The sequence below is a fragment of the Melozone crissalis genome, unplaced genomic scaffold (assembly GCF_028551555.1).
Source record: "Melozone crissalis strain CALT ecotype California unplaced genomic scaffold, PUWL_Pcris_2 ptg000036l_1, whole genome shotgun sequence".
Lineage (NCBI taxonomy): Eukaryota > Metazoa > Chordata > Aves > Passeriformes > Passerellidae > Melozone > Melozone crissalis.
Window position 1 is genome coordinate 15,259,338 of NW_026535814.1, and position 22,030 is coordinate 15,281,367.

General features: G+C 39.9%; 1 protein-coding gene across 1 annotated transcript; it reads left to right on the top strand.

The window, feature by feature from the left end:
• Positions 1-58: 58 nt before the first annotated feature.
• Positions 59-18,697, top strand: LOC128941568 (protein hinderin-like). The gene is made up of 5 exons (XM_054283404.1): positions 59-88; positions 4,701-4,736; positions 6,393-6,532; positions 10,332-10,426; positions 18,571-18,697. The coding sequence occupies exons 3-5, from the start codon at positions 6,491-6,493 to the stop codon at positions 18,695-18,697; spliced, it is 264 nt and encodes an 87-aa protein (XP_054139379.1). The 5' UTR covers positions 59-88; positions 4,701-4,736; positions 6,393-6,490.
• The last annotated feature ends 3,333 nt before the right edge of the window (positions 18,698-22,030 follow it).

The window sequence follows — 22,030 nt, forward strand, 5'->3', positions numbered from 1 at the left end:
CGGCGGGGGTATGCGGGGAGTGGCGGCTGTTTCAAGATGGCGGCGGCGGCCGCCGGTGTGGGTGGAGGTGCTCGCCGGGGCCGGAGTTGTATCCTTGCCTGGGGGTCGGTGTGAGGGGACAGCGGCGGGAAGGGCCGCCGGGGGCATGCGGGGCGGCCTGTTGAGCGGTTTGGCGTGGAACCGGTGCGGCGCTGTGGGTCGGGTGGGGTTCTGTGGCCGTGGCAGAGGCTATGTGAGGGCTGCGCTGGCGAGTGTGGAGGGGGCTTAGCCTGGGGAGAGGGAGTGGGTATGTGCCGGTTTGTAGGGGTTACGCGGGATTTCATAGCAAAAGTGACCTGGGAGAGAAGGGAGGGTCGTAAGTCCTCTTCAGTGTGACCCAGCTGTGAAATCTCGGGGCGAGTAAATATATAGGAAATGGGGAAATTGCGTTCAGCTTATGGGGCCTTGTCAGGGAACCAATGGAGAGAATGAGGTTGAACAGCCCGGAGAAAAGGAGGCTCAGGAGTGACCCTATCGCACTTTACTACTGCCTGACAGGAATTGGTTGTGGCCGGGTGGCGGTCGGGCTCTTCTCACAGGTGACAAGTGACAGGACAAGAGGACACAGTCTTAAGCTGCTTCAGGAGGGGTTAAGGTTGGACATTAGAAAGCATTTGTTCACACAAAGGGTGATTGGGCACTGGAATGGACTGCCCAGGGAGGTGGAGGAGTCATTGTCCCTGGAGGTGTTTGAGGAAGGACTGGAGCTGGCACTCAGTGGTTGGCACGGGGGTGTCCAGTCACAGGTTGGGCTCGATGATCTCAGAGGTCTTTTCCACTCTCATTGATTCTGTGATTCTTTGAAACTGAGGCTAGAAGCTGAGTAGAGAAGAGATATGTCTTTTGTGGCACCTAAACTTGACTACAAGCACAACATTTTGGGTGAGCCTCTGTGGGGCTTGGAGGGCTCTGTCACTGAGGGATGGGTGTGAGGTGAGGGTGGTTTCATCTGCAGAGGACCTGCAGGCTCCTGTTGTGGGAGGCTACGTGGGGCTGGACACGTAGATGGTGTGGGTGGTGGCTGTGGTGTTGGGAGCTCAGCCTGTTCAAGCCTTGTTGCGGAGAGATGTGCTTGTGTGGCTCAGGGAACCAAGAGCTGCCATTGCTGTTTGGGCTTGTGTGGCTGAGTTGGAGCCTCAGTGACTTGAAGTCATTGGGCTAGAATTGATAGTCTGGCCTGGTGGAAATTTAGAAGGGGACAATTTAGTTCCAGTTATGAGGGGTTTGAAGCACTGCTGTTAGTCAGACTGAAAGTGGGATGTCAGCATCAACTGGAAGAGATTGGAAAGAAGAATACGTGTCTGTGCTCTTTTATTTATGTTTGCACACTCCCTGGGACAATGTGAAAGGGCCAACCATCCCCTGGCCTGTTGAGGGAGCATGTTGTTATGATTTTCCATCTGTGTAAAGTAAAAAAGACTGTCTACAACTTTTTCTGTGCTGCGAATGGGATGAAGGTGTGTGGCACATGCCGGATTTATTGCCATTGTCACCACTCTGCTCACCTGTGGAAGTGTTGATGCAATTTCATTGACAGTCTATTTTTATCAGTCAACAGGTTGTTTCCTATAACTAAATATGTTTTAAAGTGCCCAGCAGTGGCCTCATGCATCATGATATTCCAAGGAATGAATTTTTTTCTGACAACCGTTTCCACTGTACATGTTTTGATGAATAGGCAGTGTTTCCTCTGACCTTGGAAAAGTTTTAAATTCTTAGAAAAGCATGTGGCACAATTTAAAAATAATGGATAATAGCAGCTATACTGTGCATCACTTTTGCTTTCAACAAAAGAGGAGAAATTTGGTAGATTGGTTTAATACATTTAATACATTTGGAAAACTGAAGTTCTCTCCACCCTTGTTGAATTGACTTGGCACAGGAAGGCAGGTTGTGTAGGTGAGCTGTACCAGGTGTTGAGCTTCTCCAGTGCCTCTCTCTGCTGTTCACTGAACTTCAGCTGTGGTGGTACACAGCTTTTAATACTACACCTGCCTTACTGGCAGTCTGTGAGGCACGTGCCCGTGGGTTAATGTTAGAAGGTTGACGCTGGTGCTGTCCCCAGTCTGTTACTCTGAGGCAAGGACGTTGCTTATGAATCAGCCTCTGAGTCATTGTGATTTTCAGTCCAGCTGATTGAGGCAGCCTGCTCTAACTCTGAGTAGTTCTGATACACTGGGCTGCAAAGCTTCACCAGGAGGGTCGTCCTGGTAGCTGGGGGGAGTAATAGGGACAACTTCGACTAGTCTTTGTATGGTGCTAGGAATTTGTCCACAGCAGCTGGCAGTACCAGAGGCACACTCCAAAAGCAGGATGTTGTTTAGGCAGATCGTTTTATTTCCTATAGCCATGTGTTGACACACAGATTAACCGTATGTCAGTTGAGTAGGAACTGCCTGTGCTGAAGTTTGTTGTTTCCTGAAGCAGTGTGAGCTGAACATACACTTCTCAGTGCCCTGCAGCTTGCTGTCGTGGCTGTGCTGACACAGCTGTTTGGGCTGGGCTGTGATCCAGACTTGGACTTTGGATCCATCTTGGTGCTTTCTGAAAAGAGGGTACGCACAGTGCCTTCCTCGTGGAGTTTGCTCAGCTTCCTCTCCCCGTGCTGTGCCCCCACAGTGTGTTCTGGCAGCTGGAGGTGGCAGGCTGCAGCTCACATGTGAGAGCAGAAATGCTCTCAGTGTTTGTAGAGAGAGCTGGCTTTGACTGCAGTACTCACTGAATGTGTTTTTAAACTGGTGTGAGGCTGATGAGTGATAATTTTTTGTGAGTGATAAAGTGCATCAACAAGATCATAAGTGAGCCTGTGATCAGGCCCTTCCAGTGTGACAAGTACCAGACGTGTGATGGACAGTGGGTGTTGATTGAAGTTGCTGTCCACAGGGGAAACTCCTAGACTTTCCTAATTTCCTCCACTCTGTGGTAATTTTCTAAATTAAGTTTTTGAGATGGTGCTCTCAGAATCAAATTTTAGTTAAGGCAAGAGTTTGTACCGTGTCACTGAAATATTTTTACAATTTTACTTTATTGCATGAATGCAGCTGCAAAACCTTAAATGCATTTATCTCTTAACAGTAGAGAAATTAGATAATCGAGTAATTAGTAGAAATTTGAGTATTAGTAGAAATGTGACAATTGAGATAATTGGCCAACCATAGAAGGCTGAGGAAAGTAAAGGGGTATAAACAAAAGTTAGTGGAAGAGAATTTTGTGCCCTGTGCTTTTGTTTTCCACTTCAGTATTGCCTTGGTTTCAGCTGGAATAGGGTTAATTCTTTTCCTTGTACTTGGTATGCTGTGTTTTGTATTTAGCATGAGGATAATTCTGATAACATGCTGATGTTTTGGATGTTGCTCAGCAGTGCTTACCCAAAAACATGGACTTGGGTGACCCGTGCTCAGCCAGCGAGCAGATGCAGAAGGAGCTGGGAGGGATCATGTCCAGGAGCTGGCCAAAGGGAGATTCCATAACAGAACATCATGTCCAGTACATAAAGCGGGGAGTGCGGGCTGGGAGCTGCCAGTTCCTGCTGGGGAAAGGGTTGGGCATTGTTCAGTGAGCAGCTATGCTGTGCATCACTTGTTTCTTTCAGGTTTTAATTCTCTCTCCCTCTTCCCCTATGTTGCAGTTATTATTATTGTCCTATTTTATTTTGTTTCAGTTATTAAGCTTTTCTTATCTCTACCCATGAGGTTTACTGTTGCTCTCTGGTTTTCCTCCCCACTTGGGGCAGGGAGGTGGACAGGGAGTGACTGTGTGGTACCGAGTTGCTGGCTGGGATTAAGTCACAAGTATGTTAGTTATTCATGTGGGAATAACAATCCTTACCTTCAGCTAAATGAAAAACTGCTCCTTGAAGGAAGGCAGCATGATTTACACCCTTCCCTTAGTTATATTGAGTCCTATTTTTAGGCTTTCAGGAGGCAGGGATTCAAGTTCAGCAACTGCTAACAGTAAGAGTGACTGCTAATAGCACAAATAATATGGTGCCGTGGTGTTTCTGATTTTAAAGTGTTTTCTGTGGTCAAGTAATTCCATATGGTGCCATGTTGTTTCTGATTTTAGTGTTTTCTGTGGTCAAGTAATTCAATAGTTAAACCTCTGGGATATTTGAAAGTTCTTGAAACTTAAAGAAAATCAGTCCTCAAGCTTTTATGATTACTCATCATGTGATGATCAGATGAGAATGACCAGTTTGAAACCTTTTGCATTTGTCCTCATTTATGTTTTTTAGAATGTATTGCCCAAATAGATTTCATTACAATATCAATATACACTGTTTCAGAATTTGTTTTCCCTACACATCAAGATGTTCCATATAAACTGTTTAAATTTAAATAAATATTATTAGTTCATTATCTTAGTAATTGCTCTTGTAACTGGGGCTGGTCCCTGGGATCTTTTGCAAAGGTGACCTCTGAGATAATCTTTACAGGCTGAAAGTTAATGCACAGTGAAGAAGGAGTAAGGCCTTTTGTTTTAGCAATCTTTGTGGTGATTTTTTTAAACCAAATCTTCCTTGCTTTTCTTGCTCCCAGAATGTTGACTGTTTTCTTATCAACAGCTATGCTAAATTAAGAGACCAAATACTTCTTTTTACAGTCCTGTTTAAAGAGCTAAGCTTGCACTCTTTCTGTTTCCTTTAACAATGCCACATGCAGCTTCTGATGAAGAAGATCCACTGGTACCTGTTTCAGGTATGACTTTCTAATAGACATAAACAAAGTTTTTTACCTGTGGATGTTAAAATTTGCAGTGTCTTTTCAGGTGTGTGGTTTGTGTACATAAGTGTGTGTAAGGTAGAGAGTAATCATAAGTTGTAATGGGACATACATGATTGTAGCAGAGGATTTATGCTTTGCTGCTTAGATAAGCATACTGTATAAGATGAATAGTTCCAGGGGAGTTGTTTCTGTTGCAGGTACAGTGTGGCTTTATCCAATTTATCAGGAAAGCTGAATTTTTAATATGGTCTCCAAGGAATGTGGAAGCATTAGAGGTGTTAGGTCTTTTGTAAATTTTGAAGATATCAATTGAAATGAAGATTCATTGTGTACAGATAAAGCAATTATTTTTTTTTTATTAGTTCTTTTGACCTTAATTTACTGAGTGCATACTTGTGTACATCGCTGGAGAAGAGATGAATGCTCTTAGTTCCCCTTCAGAATTCTCTTAATTGTTTTCAAACACAGCTCTTAAAGTGACACAAGATCCTGGAAATGTATCTGGGGATGGTTAACTCTAGACTGAAACTGCGTGTGTGTCATCCAGCAGTTAAAGTTTTGAGGAATTGTACTCTTTAGGTTTGGGGTACCCTTCAAAACTACTGGCCAAACATCTCTGTTGAACTACAAAACACATGCAGAGATTTTTAAGCCAGGTTAGTTGGATTGTTTTTCTCTGGGCCCTGCAAAGAAAGCAGTGATCCTAAATGATGGAAATTGATTCACTGTGGGAAGTTTTCTGCCACTTCTGTCGAAGAGAATTTCAGGACCATTGTTTTTGCTTGTGTACGAGCATGGAGATATTAGAGTTTATAATTTAGTTCTTTCACTTGAATTCTGGTACACTTCTGAAATTAATTACCCAAATAATTGTAATTGATCTGCTAGTATGAAGTTAATATTTTTTGTTCAAAACTTTTTGCACTTCTGAATAGTCAAAAATTAAACCTTGAGGCACTACCAAGCAGCTATGGGCTTTAATCTGGTCCTGGGAGGTTTTAGTGTTAGTGTCAGTGTTGGCACTTTGTAATTGCAGCATCAGGATTTTCAGTGCTTTCGTGTTCTTACCATTGGTAGTGGTGATCTAATTCTAATTATGGCAGGAAGTGTTTGACAGATGAGCTGTGGAGCGTGCACTGCAGTGTTCCCTTACTCATTTGCCTGGTCTGAAAGGAACCAACAGCCTGAGCATCAGTAGGTTGGCTGTGTAACAGAAAAAGTGTTATTTAATTATATGAGTGGTGCTTTTAACAGCTTTACTGCTGGTTGGTTCTTTACTGCCTTTGGGTATCAAAGCAGAAGCTCAATTTTATGCTTTTGCATCTTACTCAAACACAATTTATTTGCACTGAACTTCAGTCTGAAGACAGAATGTGCATTTCAGAATTTACAAAATGTTCATTGTGGCTGGGTGTGCTTCAGTGCCATGCACCGCTTTTCCTGCTGATGTATTCATCTTACTGAAATTTTGTATGGAGTGAGAGGACAGGGGGACCTGCAGACCTATTCCTGAGGTGCTCATTCTTTTCAAAAAAAGAGCTGATAAGGCAAGGTTGCCTTTGTGGAAGGCAAGAATAAGGCCCCTTTTCACTTTATAATCTGCATGTTCTGCTTGTCTTTCACTTACAGGAGTGTCTACAAAAGGAAATTTAAGAACAAGGTGTTTGCCAAAATATCAAACAGGTCAAACCGAGCTGAAGGTGCCTGTAGCTGTTGCTTCTGTTTCCATGGATCCTGATAGAGGTACAGGAGGTCTGACAGGGCAGCAGGTGAGTAAAAGCAAATTTTTCTTGCTCTTAAGAGTGCACATTGTAGAAAAAAAGCTGAAAATTATCAGATTGAATATGTTTAAACCGTTTTAGAGTATTATTTTTACAGTTTCTTACACTTTTTGCCCGCTTTTCATGGTGGCTTTCTAGCAGAAATTATCACCTGAAGAGAACAAAGGCCGAATGTGCTCATTTATGTAAGTGGTGTGTAACTGGGGCCATGTAAAACAGATTATTTATATTTCTATGTGTGTATTTGCATAGAGGCAGTGCATGTAGCCCTGGGTAGTGCCTAGCCTATACTTTACTAGCTATAAACATGCAAGAAGTTTTGTACATTTTATTCATTTTCATTGCTCCAGTCATCTCATTTAGAAATTACATGAGCAAAAACTCATTTTAGGGACCTTTTTGCTATACCTGCTCATGTTAGAAGAGTAAAATCACTTTTTGTTTTTGATAGTAAAAGTTCAAAATGCATTTGAGTAGTAGAAGTAGCTTTGTCAGTTGATGTCAACTGCTTTGAATTTTGTGGTCTCCTCCTGTGAGACTAGGCGATGTGTTTCTACAGTTCCTTGCATTAGAAAATCCAAAGCAGTGGAGTTTCCTTTGGAAGGTTATTCTGTGTTGTGACAGATGCTGTGGTGTTTAGAAATCCGTTGAGAGGTGCCATTTTTCTAACATGGTTTGTGTAGTACAATGACTGTGTAAGTCATTTGAGTACTGTTGAGTCTCTTGCCTAGCAGTCATCTTGGGCCAGCCTGTAAATCCCTGGGGTTGGCTTCTTCCCTCTTGCAGGCAGGATCTAAAACCTTTGACTGGTTCTGCATCACTGTTTTGTTATCATGCAGTTAGATCTTGTTCTTCATCTGAGATGTCCTTCTCTGCCTTCTGTGTGCTGTGTGTCAGACATGTGGGTTCAAAACTCTGATGTGAAGACAGATCACACAATTCTGGTTGCTTTGACAGTGCCATTGTCCTTTGAATCCTTCAGCATGACACATGACTAGTTATTAAACTAGTATTAATTTTTAGGGCTTTTCCTGGACATGTATATTTCGCTTTCTCTGTTTATCGGTACTTGGTTTTAGAGGCTGGTATGTACCTCTGCTTTGCAAATGATGCTGTTAAGTGGCATGCAGATAAATTCCACAAATAGCCCCCATTATGCAGAGTCTTTATGTAGAAGCATCTTTTCATAAGTATCTACAAGCCTGCTGCCTCACAGATGCCTTCATGTGCCACATTAAAATCTGTTTTGTTGAATGGTGCATTGATTGCGTTACTTGTTGTCTAGAGAGTTTTTACTCCTTTTTTGTGAAAGCCATTGTATAAATGGGTTTTGGTGTACTCTTATTTTAACTATAATGCCTGATATGTGAAATCTTAATTGGTGACTCGTGCTTTTGTATTGTTGACAACAAGATGTGTTCGCAGCTATGTTTCATTTTTGTCTTTTTAAACCTTCTGTTTTTCGCTTGCCTTGCCAAATTCTCATGAAAACTTTGTACTCTGAAGATAAGCTCTGAATGCTTGAAACAAACAGAACACATGTTTTTACTTGTTATTGAAGAAGAACTTCTTTTGCATGGAATTCTCATCAAAAACACAACTCACTTTCTGCAAAGTGTTGTGTGTGTGTCCAGGGAGAGCTGATGGCTTTACTATGGCTTAGAGTCATAGAAGGGTTTGGGGTGAATGGGACCCTAAAGATCATCCAGTCCACCCTCCCTGCCATGGGCAGGGACACCTTTCACAAGTGCAGGCTGCTCAGGGTCTCATCTAGCCTGGCCTGGACATAATTCTGAGTAAAATGCTCTAGGCTGGAGTAGGTGAGCTGCTATGGTCCTTTCTGTGATCCTGCATGATTTTGCCATGCGGTTATCACCCTCCAAGGTGTGGAGAATATCTTCCCTGTACCGAGTTCCAAAACTGTCTTCTATCCTGAGCTATGTAGAAAGGACAGAAATCTGGGAAATGGAGAGAGTCTTGGCCTCTACCTCCTTTGTTGTCTTCTTTAGATGGTCAAGCTGTTGCTGTGCATTATTCCACAGCTTCATTTTGATGCGTGTTATGGTACAAGTCTTCCTCTGATAATTTCCTGTGTGCCATCTTTGCATACTTGTGGGTGATAGGAAAAACTGATTTTTCCTCTTCATCCCACAAAACTTTGTCTGACAGTATGTACTTCAGTTTGAATAGTAGTTTTTGAGATTTTTTGTTAAAATCCCCTTCACTAATGTGATCAAGCTTCATTCTCTTTTTTGAGGACTGTAACTTTTCATTTTTCTTAAAGAAGTTTCATCATCTGTCTGCTAAAAAAAAACCAGTCACACATTTTTAGCATGTGAAGTGAAATTCCTTCCGCCATACATTTAGTTGAATTCAGCCAAGTTAGATGTTCTCTAGTGTTCATTTGTGAGTGACATATGTTTGGGAAGAAAACTGTGAAATCAAATGCCCCTTGAAAAGTGCTGAAATTTGCCTTGTGAAATTGCTTTCCCTCTTGCCCCTGAGAAGAATACACTGAAGTTAAAATGAAGGGTCACACAGGTGCAGCATGTGTCTGTGTGAAAACATCACCTCTCTTTGTAGTGGACATTATTCTTTAATTGTTTTTAAGATGCTGTTTAATTAGCTAAGAAGGAAAGGGGTCACTTCCTCTCTGGTGTAGATCTAATGCTTTTACTGACAATGAGAGAAGCCCAGTCTTGGCTTTGTATTCTTTTGTGCATTGTTGTGTTGACTTGGCCAAACTTCAGGGCATCTGGTGGCATTCTTTTATCTGATCTAAAGCACTGCATGCACTTGGGGGGGTTTGTAAAAGTATAAACTGAAACTCCTTCAGATTGAGTGGATGTACTGAAACTTGCCAAAATCCTGGACAGAACAGCATAGTGCTGCATTTATCTTCGGGTTCCTATTTCGTGCTTACCACTCGCGCTGCAGAACTGAATACCCGATCACAGGAATTTTGGGTGAATAAAACCAGTTTGGAGCCGTTTCCTGCGTGGAAACAGCCGAAGTCGGGAATGCAGAGTGCCCTCTGGTGGGCACACGTGGGAAGTGCAGCGGCTCGCTCTCCGCGTTCCCGGGAGCGCCTGAAAGATCTGAAGTGCTCAGCCCCGCTACAGCCTTCTTTGACAAGTTTTATTTACGAAAGTAGCATAAACTTAGTAGTATAGTACTTACCTAAGAAAAAAAAATCATAACTATATATATATATATTCATAAATACAGTATATATTTACAAAATAAGCAAATAAACCATTAAAATGAAACAGTACCCGCATGTGAAGGTGTGTGTGCTTTCCTCTGTATTAGAAAAATGAAATAAGGGATGTGCTCTCTGCTAACAATGGTTTGCTGTTTTGTATGCTTTGGTTAGAAATGCTATGGCAGCATGTTTTTTTCCTTACTCCCTATGTTATGATCCTAATATGATAAAGTTTGAAGTTGGATTTGGATATTGCTGCACTAGATTTCCATGAGAACCTACTCCTCTTTATCTAGTATGAGTCAAGGAATAGTGCATGTCTTAAAACTTTACCCAGCATGTTTTAGTATTGAAGCTAGCAGCTTGCATTTGAATTACAAATACCTTAAAATAATTCTTCACAATTTGGTAATTTGTTTCATTGAAATGTACTTACAATTTAAAAAATATGAATTTTATTCCCAGTTGGAATTGATCTACTTTCAGCTTCTAATTATTAGGTCTTGAAGTGCTTTTAATAGCTTATGAAGTATTTGTTTTCTTTTAAACAGTACATTCTAAAATGTAACTTTAAATTTTCAGGGCACTAATGAAGGAGGAATGAAGAGTGCTTCTTTAAAGGATTTGTGTCCTGAGGACAAGAGACGCATTGCAAACTTAATTAAAGAACTTGCCAGGTAAGAAGAAGCATCACCTGAAAATGCATTAAGTTTAAAGGGAGTCGTTTCTCTAATTAACATCAAGCAATGTAGAACTGCTTAAAAAACCTGAATATTTGCACAAGGTAATTTTTCTTGCTGGAAAAAGTATGAAGCAGCCTGGTTGGTTTTTCCTTGCTTTCTGAGCCCCTAAATACGTATTTAAAATGGAGGCCAAAATTTCATGACCAGCAGTACTTCTGTAATAACCCAATGACAGGGCTAGGATTTTGTTTGCTGTGTGTATCAAGTGCTACAGATAAACACATTCTGCTTTTGGAAATGACAGACTTTGTTGGTCATGAAATGAAACTTTGTAGTTCTTATTATTTGGCAGAGGTAAGCTTTTGTATGAAAGGCCATGTTAAAGGTGCATTGCTGATCTTGTGACTGAAACATGTTGGTAGTGATTTGCCTGTGTAATTTTTACTTACCTAGCCAAACTTCTTCTTGCTTCCCTTAATTTCTTGAGATTCTACCTATTCCTTGAAAGGAGAGGTAGAAATAGTGCAATTTTTCAGCTTTAGCAGAAGTCTTTTTCTAAGTTCCATTCCAGCACTAGTAATATTCTCAAAGGTAAAGGAAGTAATAAAGAGGTAGAATTAAAGTGAGGAGATTTTTGTCCTGCTCTTTATCCCTAACACCTCAGAATCTCTGGAAATCTGTTTCTTACAGAGTGTCTCTAAAAATGAGGAGGAGCACATGGGCCTTTGGTAGGCTTTGCCATAGCAGTGGGGGAAGCTCTTATGAGATGATCCCTTTGGGCTAGAAGTTATTGTTAATAATTACTGTTAATAATTAAATGCTTTTTGACGTAGATCCTTTATGTCTGTGCAATAATTGGCAAGCATTACTGTTCTTTTTTCATTTTATATAAGAAAATATGGAAAATTAGAGAAATTAAGTGACTTGCTCAAGGTCATGCAATAACTCTCTGGTGCAGCCAGGAATATTTTCTCTCTGATTATCCTTATCCAGTGGACCATTTTACCTGCTAATAATTTCTACTAATACAGGATTTCTTGCCATACAGTATTTTAGTAATTTCTGAAGTTCTTCATGCTTGCAACTCTATTTTATCATGCTTTGTGTTAGAAAATGTATAGTTAAGACTGTCATAAAGAGTAGATTGGTGGGATGCCTGGTTACAAATTGTCAGATGTTGGAGCTATTCGGACAGTGTTGCCACTGTTGATATATAGAGGTATATTCTAATATTAAAAAAAGCCTTTTATTACATTGTTCCTCATAATACACTGCTCCCTAGTGAATAGTAGTACAGTAATTCATTCGAGCATGGGATTCTTCTTAAATCTCAGATGCTGTGATTTTTCCCTGAGGACAGTTTGATATTTCTGCCTGACATTTCTTTGAAGAAAAATAGAAGGTGCAGCAACATTAATTTTGAAAAGTAAAATTAGTGGAACACTATTATTTTATACTTAGTTCTCTTTTATTTTTAAACCTAATCATATTTTTATTGGATGTAATTAAAAGTCCTTTGCAGAGTAATAGGGAAGTTGAACTTTAATTCCGCTCACCTCGTCACTTTTTTAAAACTCTCCATAATTTTCATCCTTAGTTGTGCAATGATAGAGAGTTTTTACAAGCAGTAGAACATTCTATGCTACTTTGGAGAAGAAAAAGGAGCAGCAGAATGTTGAAAGTTTTACAGGAACACTGTCCTGCAGTAAATACTTGGAATAATAAAGGTCTCACTTGGGTTGTACCTCGCTGTTCCTTATTTTGCTATAATTTATGAATGGTAGTTGAGGCTCATTCATGCACATTTGTTGCAGGATGGTAAACAGATACAGATTGGTCAGTTAGGAGCTGCATGAAAGCTCTTTTAAAGTGGTAAAATTCTGTTTATGTGGAAACCAGTTGCAAAATGTGATTGACTCCTTTAATCATAGGCTTTGATTTCAGCCAAGTCCTGCTTGAGCAGTTCAGGGTAGTGGTTGGTCTTTCCCCAGCTTCTGTGACTGCTGAAGGAGAGAGCTCTCTTGTACTTCCTATTTTTTACTTTTTTTCCTCCAACTTTCATTCCCACTGCACTTCTGAACGTTGAGGGTGTGTGTGCCAGTGTGGTTGCTAATTTGCTGAAGTGTAAGACTTTGTATTGGTATGAGTAAATTCTGATGCTAGCTACATTAATATAATTTTCTCTGGGGTAAAAAAAGAAGAGCTTCTGGGCTGTAAAGGTCTCCTGCTGGGGATTCCAGTGGCTGACATCACCTTAGCTGTTCGGAATTTTATGGAATTGGATTTTGAGACGGGGTCTAAAGAAAGGACTCAGCTGTATCCTTTCTAATCCTCCTTTCTAGGCTAAATAATCGTAGTTTTTGATCTGTGCTGCTGCCTGTAAATCTAACCATTATCTTGCCCTTCTTTGAATGTATCCTTTTAAGGTGAAATGAGAGTGGCAGAGTGGAGCCAGAGTTTAAAATACTAGAATGTAGCAAATTTGAGCTTTTTAATTTATTGTGTCAGCAGATTCTTTTAAAATTGCTTTTGTAGAGGAATTTCTGAGAAGAATGAGTCATGCCCATGAATGCCAAAGTGCTTTGTGAGTAAGTGGAGTATTCTTGAGTGTGATCAGTCATTATTTTCTGAGACAGCCAGTGTGGCACCTTCATGTTTTCAGCAAGGTCCTCCTGGTGTGGTGGTGAAAGTGGCACAGTAAGAGCAAATTTTCTCTCCCTATCAGCAAAGTCCTTTCAAGAGAGGCAAAGAAGACTCTCTCTGAGCTGTTATTCCTGCAGGCTGCTCCTAAAGCAATCATCAGCTTATGTAATGGAATGAGCAGTGGCATGGTGAAGACACAGAAAGATTCTTGTGCTCGTGCTCGCTGCCAGTGTCAGGACATATTGGCCTCCTCTGAGAAGGAGCAGCACGGGCCCTGCTGGGACACAGCCAGCTGACTGTTGGACATTAAGGGCTTGCTAGACACCACACTGAGACTGATTATGAAGTATTCTAGGGTGAAATACTATGAGTGACATGCAGATTTTGAGAGATCTCTCTTTCTTGGCCTTTGGTTAAATGGAGAGGATCGTAACTCCTTAGCAGAGAGAGTGAATGTGTGTATGTTTGCAAGATTCACTTCACTCCTAACTGGTATAAAGCCATAGTTCTGTGACTTTGGGGCTCCTGGTATGGCAGGTACATCATAAATATTTTTCCCCTGATCACAAATGCCTGTACAGCTCACATATGGAATTTGTCTTTTGAGTGAACAGAAGCATTGACTAAGTGATGTAGAGTGGTTTATGAAAGTTTGAATTTTGTTTTTAGTGGCAAAAATTGGTACCTAACTATTTTGCATTCTTTCTTTCTTTGAATAAGATAAACTTGGAGAAAGCTGGCTTCCTGTTGTCATTGCAGACAAATCTTCAAAAGCAATTTTGGTAGAAAGGTATCATAATGCCCTTCTGCACCCATGGGAGGGAGAGATTTCCCTTTCCAAATGAGATATGAGATGGTTTTTGCTATTGTATTAGTGTTCTGGCTAAGATCACTGGCATGCCCAGAATGACTTGTAACTGGCAGCTACTAAAACAACCTTCAGACAGCCTGTTATCCCTTACTGAGAAAATGCTTCCCTCATCCCAACTCTCTGGATTCCTAAGCCCTTTGTAGAGTGCTAGCAGTTTGGGATACTAATCTCTTCTACTGTCTTTGATATGAAGCTGAAATTACCTAACTGAAATTGAAGTTTTCTAACAAAAAGTGAAAATGGGTGTCAAAACAGAATATTAGTTTGGTTACAGAACTGGAAACCATTGAAGAGGTTTCAGTAAAGCCATCATAGTGTATATTTGCTGTTTTTCTCCCAGTCCTTAAAATCTTTAAAGGAAAACTTGCCTGTGGTTTGTATTACAAATTTTGTGTGTTTGGCCTCTTGTGTTGCCTTCTCTCCTGGGTTACACTACTTAATATTTAACCAAATTGTTACCTGGCTTTAAAATCAAAATCTTTTATCTTTTTTTGTGTGTTACTTTAGGGGCAATTTTGTGCTGCAGTTTTCTTAATTGGTCAGGCAGTGAGACTGCAAATGAGCTATCCCTAAGCTTGCCTGGAAATTACTTTGTGTTGATAGGTAAAGCATGCCCAGGATTATTGTATCACCAATCACACTTACTTTCTGTGCTTAAAAAGTCATTTGTAGCTATAAATTCATGCTGTGAAATCTAGTTTTGTATTTTGCAGGTTGCATATTGTAAAATTTATCCATTGTGTAGCAATTTCAATTAGGTTTTGGGCACATAGCAGTTTTTTTTAAATTATTTTTTTCTAATGTGAACAAACTGCATATGATGCTTGAGTAGATTGTATCAGACTTGTGAACCCTGATCCCTGGACAAAAATTCTGTTTTTTCTTTCCTTCCCCTCTCTCCCCAACCCTGCCCGCCATGGTGGTCTGCCCTGTTCCAGATGCCATTATTTGCCTGGAATTTAAAACCTTTAATTTCAAGAATGGTCGCCAAACCTTTTTAATCTTTGCTAGCCAGTTGGCAGACTAATACCAGATTGGTGTTTATTAGAAGATAAGTGTTCCGAAGGAGTGTAGGACTGATCAGTGAAGTTCCCAGTGTCTATATATCTGTTTTTTGTTCAGTTTTCCTTCTGTCTTAACTAGCTGAGCTGCAATGTTCTTACTGCATTTCAGATTTTTTTTGGTAAAAGCTCATTTTTTAAAATTTTAAAAAACACAAGATACTGTTTTTAATTTGCTTTTCCAACTCTGCCTTCAGTCAGAAAGGCACTGTCCCTAGTGTAGTGTTGATGTGAGTATTATCATGGCTCTTTCTTGTGCATGTCAGTTTTTCATTAAACAAATAAAACTTGAAGTGCTGTTGACTTGTGCAGTGCTTCAAAAATTCCACCTGGAGAGCATCAGTCCTGCTTACTCAGTGGAATGAGTCAGTGTCATCAGCAAACTCCTTGATCAATTCCTTCTTGAGATTAGACAGAAATACTACTATCGGCAGTGGATCTGGGAGCACACAATAATAATTGGAACTGGTGAACTAGGAATTAATTTTAACACTAAGGCGGATGCCCTAGGAGGGCTTTTTGTCAATATATTTGCATTACGAGTTTTTCTAAAGAGTCTCCTGTAAAGTAAAATTATTTATTTAAATGCATTTAGAATTATATAGGCTTTGAACTGTTGAATTTAAAGCAAATCTTGAACAAAGATGGTGCACGTCCTATGGCACAAGGTAGATGAATGTGAATAGAATGCAAGAAAATGTTGCAGACACTGAATGGAAGGAATAGTTCCTCTGATTCATCATCTTTGCTCTCAGCTGTCAGTTGTCTGTTTGATCCTGGAAGCAAGAACAATGGAGCTGGATACCAGAATATTGCTCAGTGGAGCAGTTGAGCTCTTTGTAGTTGTGCCTTCAGTCTTTCGCTGCTCTTTTCTGACCCAAGTGGGTGAACAGAGGGTGAAAATACTTTTGAGGAGCATTATATGAGCATTGTAATGTTTTTGTACAGCATCAGTGAAGTCTTCCATACTTCTGCTAAAAATCATATGTTCTTTACTGCCAGAAGGCAAAGAAATAAGTTGATTAAAAAACCCAGCAACTCACTGAGCTATTTATAGGAAGTGACATAAATCCAGCATAATGTGATGAGATTGTTGTATTCCTTTTCTCTAACTTCCTTTTGCCTCCTCCTGTGAGTAACTGTCTTTTGTATCTCGCCTGCCCTTTATGGGCTGTCTCCTGCTTTGTGATACATAAACACATACTGCCACATTTCTTCTGAGATCACTTACTGTTCTCAGTCATTTACTGCGTAAGATATGTGGCACAATATATTCATGTGTCTGGGAGTGTGACAGCTTGCTGTGATATGTGTTAAATACAAACACAGCACGTGAATGTGATGCACACTGATATAAGAAACAAATCACAGAATCTAGAGATGAGTAAAGCCTGTTACATTTAGTCTGATTTTTCTAGTGCTCTCTTCTTTCATGCCTTTTTTTCTTGTACTGTTGTTCAATTTTAGTGTTATTAGGTGCCAGCATAGCCCACCGTTTGTTGCCCCAAACCCTTTTGTCATGCAGCATCACTCCTGCAAGTTACTGACCAAGCTTCCTTCCTTTCATAGAATCCTGGAGATGGTACTTGTTCTCTCTTTCCAGTTGCCTGCCCTGCTCTTGTTCCATTCCTGTCTTTCATCCAGGTAGTCATTGTGTTCTTCATTGTGGTTTTCTAATTAACTTTGTTTTTGCATCTTTCACTGATAATGTGAAAAAAGGTCATTTGTGCTGTAGTTATTTAGGTGGTTGCACTGGACTCAGAGGAAGCAAATGGGCCACGGCTGGATATGAGAGTCTCTCTCTGCAGCTTGTGGCAAATGTGCTGTGGCTGTTACTGCAAGGAAGTGTGGTGGATATTGCTCAAAAGTTTGTTGCCTGCTTAGCAAAGGAGTGAAGAGGTATTGGTGTGGGTCTAGAATTTATACAGATAGTTCCTGTTACCACGTTTCTTTAATGGTATGTGTACAGCCCTTTTGACAGCCTGTGAGTGGAGGGGAAGGGGCCAAGGAACAGGTTGAACTCATCACACCTTCCCAGACTGGGCCCAAGGTTGTAAGACCTTGTGCATTTGACTAGTGGAATGCTGTTGTGCTTAATCAGTGTCTTTTTCCCCCCCTGTACATTAGAAACTGTACAATTAATAGTTTGATCCAAGCTTTCAAACTGCCCTAATTTAAAGAATTTGATTATCCGGTATCTGTCGTCAGTCTCCCTCTAGGTTTGTAGAGAAAAAGTGTGAGTTCCAGTATTATTACTTCCAACTTCATGCAGTCTGCTTGAGAGCTGATATGAGAGTGCTGTGGGTTGATCTTGAAGTTGGGGAATACTGCTTGCCTATAATTCACTCCAGGGGAGTGACCCAGTTGTGGTATTTATGACTTCTCCACTGGAAGATCAAAACAAATCTGTGCCCTCTTAAGGGGAGCAGTGAGATGAAATGTATGGCTCAGTCCTTGAATGAAACATTCAGTTCAGAATATTAGTCTAATGGAATGAGTGCCAGCCTTAGTTTTATACTTACATATATATATATACACACTTAATTTTCCCCCTCCTCTTTCCTCTTCCTATAAGATTGTTCCACTTTAAGGAAGTTAAAATTGGAGTTTTCTAAAAGTTGTATTGCTTTGGTCTCCTGTCACCTGTGTTGTGGCAGCTGTTTCATCATCATAAAAGACTGAACTTTAAGAGCCTTCAGCAACAGAAATTGCCTAAGTGCAGAGCAATAATATTTATTAGTCTAAGCTCATTACTTAATATTTTTGTGGAGCTTTTATGGAACCATGATTTCCAAGCCACGTTTTTTAGCATAGTTACAGGATCATCTGTGCATAATGATCTTCTTGCCTACGTGATACCAGAATAATTGTTTTTATAGCCTGCTCTTGAGGTGCAGAATAAATGATCATTGTAAGCCTTTCTTCCATTGTCATCCTTTAATCTTGATCCAATTATTTACACTGAGCAGCAAGATACAAGGTGCCATGCCCCAGACAGAAAGGAAAATTTACGCCTGCAGCTTGATATTTGAAAATCCTCAGAAAAGGACAAACAGTTTTGTTTGGAGAAAGCTAACAAGAAAAATGATTCTTTCCTGAACTTGTATTTGACCAGTAAAGGTGAAAGAAGGATTAGTTTATAGATTAAGAAACAGAAAAGTTTTCCAGAATTTTCTTTCTGTCATGTCATCTAAGCTCTTCTGTCTGAGTTTTCTGTCTTCATGTCCTAGGTTTGAAAGTATCCCAGTGAATCTTCATTATGGCTGCAGAGAATCAGACTGGACAAACCTAATTGTGTGTTCAGGCCCTGACTTTGTTCCTCCATGCTGCCCATTAATGTGCATGTACTCTACTGAGACCAGTGTTTCTGAAAAAAAAAAGAAGAGATGTATTACATCAAGTCATACCTACCTTCCTGTGTAATATATTATAAACATTGTGAGGAACTAACCTGCTTAAGGGTGGAGAGGATGTTATCCATTTACCTGCAAAGTGGTGGAGGAGTTGGAAGTCAGGCACTGTGGTTATGGGCATATATTTTATTTTTCTCAAATTCTTTTCAGGGTAAGTGAAGAAAAAGAGGTGACGGAAGAACGGCTGAAAGCTGAACAGGAATCGTTTGAGAAGAAGATCAGACAGCTAGAGGAGCAGAATGAACTTATCATCAAGGAAAGGGAAGATATCCTTTAAAAATATGTGCAATGGCCCACTGAAATAAAAAGTGAAGTACAGAGAAATAATTGTTCTAATTTATGGCATAGAATAAATCTGCATGTGCTGCCATTCAAAAGCAATCAGAGAGATGACTTGTCAGCATGTGACACTGGTTCATTTGAGCTTAAACTGCCATCCAGCTGTTCCTATGATGTTGTTTTGCTATGAAATAGATATTTGTCAACTAAAAAAATGACAATAAGGAATTTACACATTAAAATATGATTATAGATATTTTTTTAAAATTCTGTTAGGTGGTCATAATTTAGGTCTAAAACTTGCATGGTATTCCATTTCTCTCCATGTCCAGAGAAGGGGAATCGACACTAAATGGACACAAATTAAATATATGTACTAGGGGGTTTAGCTAGCTTGGACTTTTTGTTTGGTGTAGGGTTTGTTTGTATATAAAAAAGTTGGGAGATTCTCTTTTCTTGCTGACTGTGGCTTGCATTTCTTTAAGCTGCATATGCTTAGTCCCAGTCCTGGAATATCACATGCAAAGTCACTATTGCAGGAATTGATATTTTTGCTTTCTGAGGTGTGGCAGACCTTTACAAAATTCTCTTGTTCATTTTTCTTCCCAATCTCTGATATTGATGCTTTGTTGTTAAATTCCTCAGAGGGCTAAGGATTGGCTGCAGTGGGATAGGGAAGAGACAGGACTGCAACTACAGGAAAAGCAAATAGTGTGTGATTCATTGGGAGATGCATTGCTGATAGGGAGGGTAGTAATGTTGTTTTAAAAAGCATGATGGAGCCCAGTATGCAGTACTGTTTTCAGTCCTGAGCCATCCTTTGTTCAAGTTGAAAAGTTAGTGACAAAAAGAGGCTGTTCAAGCTATTGGCCAGTGTTGAAACAGAAACAGAGATAATTTAGAAATTTAAGCATGAATTTAGAGGAGGGTTCTTGAAAATTCTGGAAATCCTATTTCACAGTTTAGCACTGGAGGTGCAACAAAAACAGTACTTCTTTATGATGGAACTTGCTTGGCTTAGGAAAGACATTCAGTGATGTGTGGTCTCTGTCAGGAGAGCATTGCCCTGATGACTTAGAACATCCCTTGTAGCACAGTGGCACTTACTTTGTCTGTTTGTCCTAAATGATATACACATCAACCAACTTAGCTGTTTGTGAACTGTTACTGGAAAATATTAGATCTGAGGTATTTCAAGAGCCATTAGATGTGACAAAACTCTTTGATATTGATTTCACTGAAGCCAGTATTTTGTTGTATATTGAGTCTTGTGTGTTCAGTCAGCTCATGAAGGTGGGTGGGATGCATGTTTCTGATTTTTTGTTAATTATCCACACAAAGATTTCACTAATTCACATGAAGTTTATTTGGCTAGTGGAAAGTAGACATGCTTGCTTTTTTGTTTTGTTGTTTGGGATTTTTTCCCTTTCCTTTTGTTTCTTTACCAGAAATAGATTGCACAAGCATGAATACTTTTCCAGAAGTCTGGTAGACATGGCAGAAGGTTAATGCATGCAATTTTACACTTCATAAAACTCTGTAAAACCTAGATGTATAAAACAAGGTTATAATTTAAAACAATGTAATTTTAACTGCTGCAATACTTGCCTATCATACATGAATGATTCAAGATCTTCAGTGTAACTCTGATCACTTAATTTTTTAAAGCTTGTTGCAGAGACAAGGAATAGTACAAATGACTTGCTGAGGCTGAATACAGATTATGGCTGTTTCAAGTATGGCAACTTGAAATTCCTTAATTTCTTCTGGATTATAGTGTCCACTTGCAAATAAGATATCAAGGATATAATACCATAAGAAAAAAACTTGAAGCCTGTTAAAATCAATTTTATATATTTTTTTTTTGCCCCACATAGCAAATTTATTCTCTATAAGATAACTTTCTTTACTTCAGTATTTAAAAGTACCCTGCAGTAATAAATTGATGCTTCTGATGTAAATTAAGCTATCCAGCAAAGTGCAATTTCAGCCTGGTAAGGGTTTAGTTCACTTAGCATGGGGACTGTGTGGGTTGTTTCCAGCTAGACATGTTTCTGTTGTTTTGTTTTTTCCCTTGAGATTCTTGGAGGAGAAATACTGTTTGGTGCTTGAAATCCCTATTTAGAGGAAAATCCATCCTTATTTTGTTGTGGTTGCTTTTTTTACCACTGAGAAGCTGTGAGGACCCCTCTCTTCAAATTTGCTGCTCATGAACTGTGAAGCTTTGGGGGAAGGGACGTGGGTGGTTATGCAAAGATCTCACTACAAAACTTTGAGTGACTTATCAGCATTTAGAAAACAGCATCTGTCTGCAGCCCAAGCTCACATTTACTGTGGAGTAGCCAGTGTTGTCTGGGTAGGGAACAACAAATAAAATTTCATGCAGATTTAGAAGTCAATTCTACCCTTCCTTGGCAGGTGAAACTTTGAAAATTGAGTACTTAGTACTAGGGTGTGCTGTTAATGGAGAACAACAGTTTTGAGCATACTGTGAACCATAAATAGTCCAGCCTATTGCCAGGGTTGCCAAATACTTAGTATTGTATTACAATGCTAAGTATTTGGCAATTATCACAGCATTAAGGAAAATTAGGGATTTCAAGTAGTCAGTTGGTCTACACTTTCTTCCTAAAGAAGTATTAAGGCCTATCATATTATTGTATAATTTGGTCAAAAGTAGCTGTTCTGGCTTGGCTTATCTCATGACATTTACATTTCAGACTGACTTCTTTGAAAAGAAATGTGATCTGAAGTGTTTAAAAAAAAAAAAGTTCCAAAACCAAAAGAGGATCAAAACTTTGTTTTGTTTGTATTAAACTCATTGCTTATAATAAACCAGAAAGTTCTAGTACTGCTGTTAGAAGATGTGCCACTTAGTGGTGTTCAGGGACATGTGCTGGGATGACAGCTCTTGCTGTTCTTACTAAAATTTGCCCAATTGGACTGACCTGGATAATCCAGTAACAGCTGCTCACACTCTCTTGATGCCCTCCCCAGTGAAAGCATTCTACAACTTTGAAGATGATAAAGTGGTGGGGAAAAATATCACTTTCTGAAAGCGAAGTTTACATAAAAGATAAAGAGGCAAAATGTAAATGGTGTGTGTGTTGGGAAAGTGAGATCTAGAACATGAGATCTGGAAAGAAAGACTTGGAAAAGGAGGTTGAGCTGGACGTGACTGATGTGAAAGCCTGTGACTGATGGGTTCAGAAGTGTTTGGGATAAGCAGTCAGGGTTAATAAGAGCCAAGGTGGTGCGGGTGACCTAGGATCAGTCAGACAATTGTAAGACAGCTGATGCAAGCAGGGATGTGTCTGTTTAGGATGTTCAA